Raw genomic sequence first — 3,780 nt, forward strand, 5'->3', positions numbered from 1 at the left:
GCATCTAGCTAAAAATCATTTACATCATCTACACTTTGTGCCTACTTTAGCATTTTTTCATCACACATAACCCTACCCATATGCAACAAGCAATATCCACCTATGAAGTTTTAGGACTCATAATCTAAGAAGACTCTTTTAACACCACATCATCCAAAAGTTTATCATGATTTTCTAGGACACCTATGTCAATATTCTCATAACATCTATATGAATCCATGTTCATAACTTCAAGATGTATGTCCTCCGTGTCTTTCTCACATGATACATAGCTACCACTCTCTGATGCACAATTGGATATCTTAACCTGACTTTCCATCTCCTTGGACACCTCTTCTTGCAAACCAACACACGGATCCTCTACTCCTACTTCTGTACTAAATCCCATTCCAAATCTGTACTCATCATCATTGCTGGTGTTCCTATTTTCATCAACCAAGCCAAACAAGCCAATAGTACCACACAACATTTTTTCAAAATCCATGCATCCATCCACAATCTGGCATATATCACTGACCATATTTTTTTGCATAATCCACATCCTCATGTTCCATACATATATCACTGATCATATTTTCTAATTCCTCCCTAAGAAACACTTCAAACATATCACTCACCTCAACAAGCTCCTCAGAATCATCTTCAGTCAGCATGATGTTACTGCTTTGAGACGATGACTCTTTGGAAATAGCAGATGCAAAACTCTCTATCAAACCTTGCATATGCTCTGATGTCTTCCTTCATGTCTTCATCTTCTTTGTCACTTTTTTTGGCGTCCCTGACTGAATCACCGTGTCACAAGAGATTACTCTCTTCTTCATGGAATTGTCTTCCCACCACTAAACTGCATAACATATAGCCCTAGCATAACTATCGCACCTATGCTAACCACTCTTAGCTACCACACCAGATCTAGAGCGTCCACAAAGCACATAAATCGTAGGTAATCATGCACAATATCCATACCATTAGACAGATCAAGTTACGTAAAGGAAGCATGCTCAGACCTCAGTTGAAAGGCATCAGTTGTCTCTCCATCAAACTGCTTGATATTTGTGAGATTTATCCAAGCCTCTCTTCGGCCTCCATCCATTGAAAACCTATGAGAATCAAGGCTTCGGATAATATCTTCCAACTATTATGCACCTGATCTGGAAAGGTATAGCACCAAAGATTCAGATGTCTTGTAATCCTTACTCTACAAGAAACTTTCCCCGTACCACATCATCTCTAATCCTTGCATATCTACACTCCCTCTTAACATGGTGAACAAATAAATGCTTGAACAGCTTCCAACCCATACCCCCAAAAAAGGATCATGAGGGCCGAGCACGCGGAAGGATCTACAAGGCTAAACTCAAAATGTGAGCCATTGTAAGCCAGCTTGAGCGCATTGTGGGCGAAGGTACACTCATATGTATAGATAAATACCTTGAAAATGAAAATGGAATCTCCTGTGCCGGTTGAAAGGTCGACACAATTCGACATAACGTGGGGATACAAATTTCACATCACTAACCTGAAGTCAAAACCATCGCATTTTTTTAAATAAAAAAACCCCCGAAGTCCACTTAACTTGACCAGTCGATGCACAGGTGGAGCATTCTGGGTTGTCCCCCCCTCCACTACATAATAGCGTATGCTGAAGTTCATTATCACAACACCTTATGGTCTTCGATTATAGCACAGAACACTGATTTCCAGTGCAGCATAACTACATTATATACGCTCACTTTTGTGATATTCATTGCTGAACTAGCATTAGAGTTGCTACGAAGACACTTACATACGCTTAGGCTTGTGTAGAACTAGCATTACTACAATTGCTACCGTCTTGGTAGTTTTGTAGGAGCTTTAGGATGGAGACCACCAACTCCGGCCACAACCTAGCACACACGCATGAAGATGAGGTATTCAAGTCCGGCCTGTTGAGCCCTCTCAAGCTAGGTCAGTTTCAGCTATCACACAGGTACGTATATACTGTGCGGCAGCCAGTTATTCATAACAAGATCACCACACAGCTAGGATTCAATGGTTTGCTGGGCTGATCGACCAATGTACTTCAGTGTTTGATCTTGTGTAGGGTTGTTCTAGCACCCGTCACTCGTTGCCGAGCGCTAAACTACGTCCCTCAACCAGCGCATGTGGAATACTACTCTCAAAGAACCACACCAGGAGGCCTGCTGATCTCTGAGGCAGTGGCGGTGGCGCAGCAAGGCATCGGGTAATGACTTATCTTGGCATCATGTTTATCTGGTTCTGAGATATCCATTTGGCAGCTCTAAATAGCTGCCGTTGTTCTGCAAACTGTAGGTTCCCGCACTCTCCAGGTATCTGGGATGAGGAACAGGTGGAGGCATGGAAGAAGGTGGTCGATGCTGTCCACGAGAAGCGCGGCATCATCTTCTGCCAACTCTGGCACGTGGGGCGTGCATCGCACACGTGTGAGTACTGCTGATGTTTGGCTATGTATGATCTACACATAGATGATATACATCCCGTGTGCCTCATTGTTTGCATTTGTGTTCTTCAGATTATCAGCCGGATGGGCGTCCGCCAGTTTCGTCCACCGCGCAAAAGGTCCCTGAAGGTTTCTCCATTAGGCTTCCTAATGAAGCTATGGCAGGCTACTCACAACCTCGCGCTTTGAGTGCTGAGGAGATCCCAAACATCGCCCAGCAGTTTCGCGTAGCGGCTCGAAATGCTATGCGAGCAGGTATGGTATGTGTAGTACTCTGCACTGTTGCGTATTTGCAACATATATTTCAAGCCCGCATGTGGGTGTTGATAGGGTTTGATGGTGTCGAGCTTCACGCTGGCCATGGCTACCTCGTGGATCAATTCTTCAAGAATGACATCAACGACCGCAAGGATCAATATGGGGGCTCCATGGAGAACCGGTGCAGATTTGGTTTAGAGGTTTTGCAAGCGATCGTGGATGAGATAGGTGAGCATCGAACAGCCATCCGAATATCACCCACGGTGGATCATTTGGGTGCCACAGACTCCAACCCCCAAGCCCTCGGCCTTCACCTTATTGCAAACCTCAACAGGTTTAGCCTTGCATACCTCCACCTCACGGAGCCTCGCTTCACCATCCAAGGGATCACTGGAACCACGCACACTTGCTCAATTTTTAGAGAAGCTGTCCATGGCCTGGTTATGAGCTCAGGCGGCTTCACTTATGAGTCTGGCATGGACGCCATCAAGAGCGGTGCCGCAGACCTCATCTCTTATGGCCGCTTGTTTATATCTAATCCAGACCTTCCCCTTCGCTTTGCTACGGGGGCCCCGTTGAATGGCTATGATAGGGCCACCTTCTACACGCATGATCAACGGAAGGGCTACCTCGACTATCCAGCTGTGCTCACTACAACACTCTGATTGTTACCTTCTCACTAAGCTCACGAGTTGCTATAAAAACATGCAGGTAGGGGTGAGGCCTACCTCTGGGGGCAAGGCCTACTACCTAGGGTCTGCTGTCAGTACAACAAATTAACAATCTCACTAAACAAAACTTGATTTTTAACTTCTTCAAAAGAAATTTCTAATAAGTGAACATTTATAACGTTATCATGATGCATCTTGTTTTCGTGTGTGTTTTGTGTCCATGTGTGTGCACACGCTTGTATATGTGTACGATATAGAGAGAGACTAGGGGGGCTTTTTTGGGGGGTTAGGTAGGGGGTAGTATATCCAATTTGCACTCGTGAGTGTGCTAAAAGGTTTTAAAAATGTAGCATTCGGAATGTTTGTGCTTCACATTGAAAGATTGAAGGT

At 44.6% G+C, this 3,780-nt stretch overlaps 2 protein-coding genes across 2 annotated transcripts; both read left to right on the forward strand.

Moving 5' to 3' along the window:
* Window positions 1-1,679: 1,679 nt before the first annotated feature.
* LOC147608551 (12-oxophytodienoate reductase 3-like) lies at window positions 1,680-2,588 on the forward strand. Its single transcript, XM_086789460.1, has 4 exons — window positions 1,680-1,969; window positions 2,084-2,224; window positions 2,314-2,442; window positions 2,534-2,588. The coding sequence occupies exons 1-4, from the start codon at window positions 1,860-1,862 to the stop codon at window positions 2,586-2,588; spliced, it is 435 nt and encodes a 144-aa protein (XP_086645586.1). The 5' UTR covers window positions 1,680-1,859.
* LOC147608552 (12-oxophytodienoate reductase 2-like) lies at window positions 2,331-3,431 on the forward strand. Its single transcript, XM_086789174.1, has 3 exons — window positions 2,331-2,444; window positions 2,534-2,716; window positions 2,792-3,431. The coding sequence occupies exons 2-3, from the start codon at window positions 2,620-2,622 to the stop codon at window positions 3,382-3,384; spliced, it is 690 nt and encodes a 229-aa protein (XP_086645300.1). The 5' UTR covers window positions 2,331-2,444; window positions 2,534-2,619; the 3' UTR covers window positions 3,385-3,431.
* Window positions 3,432-3,780: the final 349 nt, after the last annotated feature.

Source organism: Cibotium barometz, chromosome 53 (genome assembly GCF_041138505.1).
Source record: "Cibotium barometz isolate CiBa-2024 chromosome 53, ASM4113850v1, whole genome shotgun sequence".
Taxonomy (NCBI): Eukaryota; Viridiplantae; Streptophyta; class Polypodiopsida; order Cyatheales; family Cibotiaceae; genus Cibotium; species Cibotium barometz.

Excerpts from the sequence above, each read along its gene's own strand:
- LOC147608551 (XM_086789460.1), top strand. The coding sequence starts at position 1,860 with ATGGAGACCACCAACTCCGGCCACAACCTAGCACACACGCATGAAGAT. Across the intron at positions 1,970-2,083 it reads CAGTTTCAGCTATCACACAG|GGTTGTTCTAGCACCCGTCA; the intron begins GTACGTATATAC and ends GATCTTGTGTAG. Across the intron at positions 2,443-2,533 it reads GTGGGGCGTGCATCGCACAC|ATTATCAGCCGGATGGGCGT; the intron begins GTGTGAGTACTG and ends TGTGTTCTTCAG.
- LOC147608552 (XM_086789174.1), top strand. The coding sequence starts at position 2,620 with ATGGCAGGCTACTCACAACCTCGCGCTTTGAGTGCTGAGGAGATCCCA. Across the intron at positions 2,717-2,791 it reads TCGAAATGCTATGCGAGCAG|GGTTTGATGGTGTCGAGCTT; the intron begins GTATGGTATGTG and ends GGGTGTTGATAG.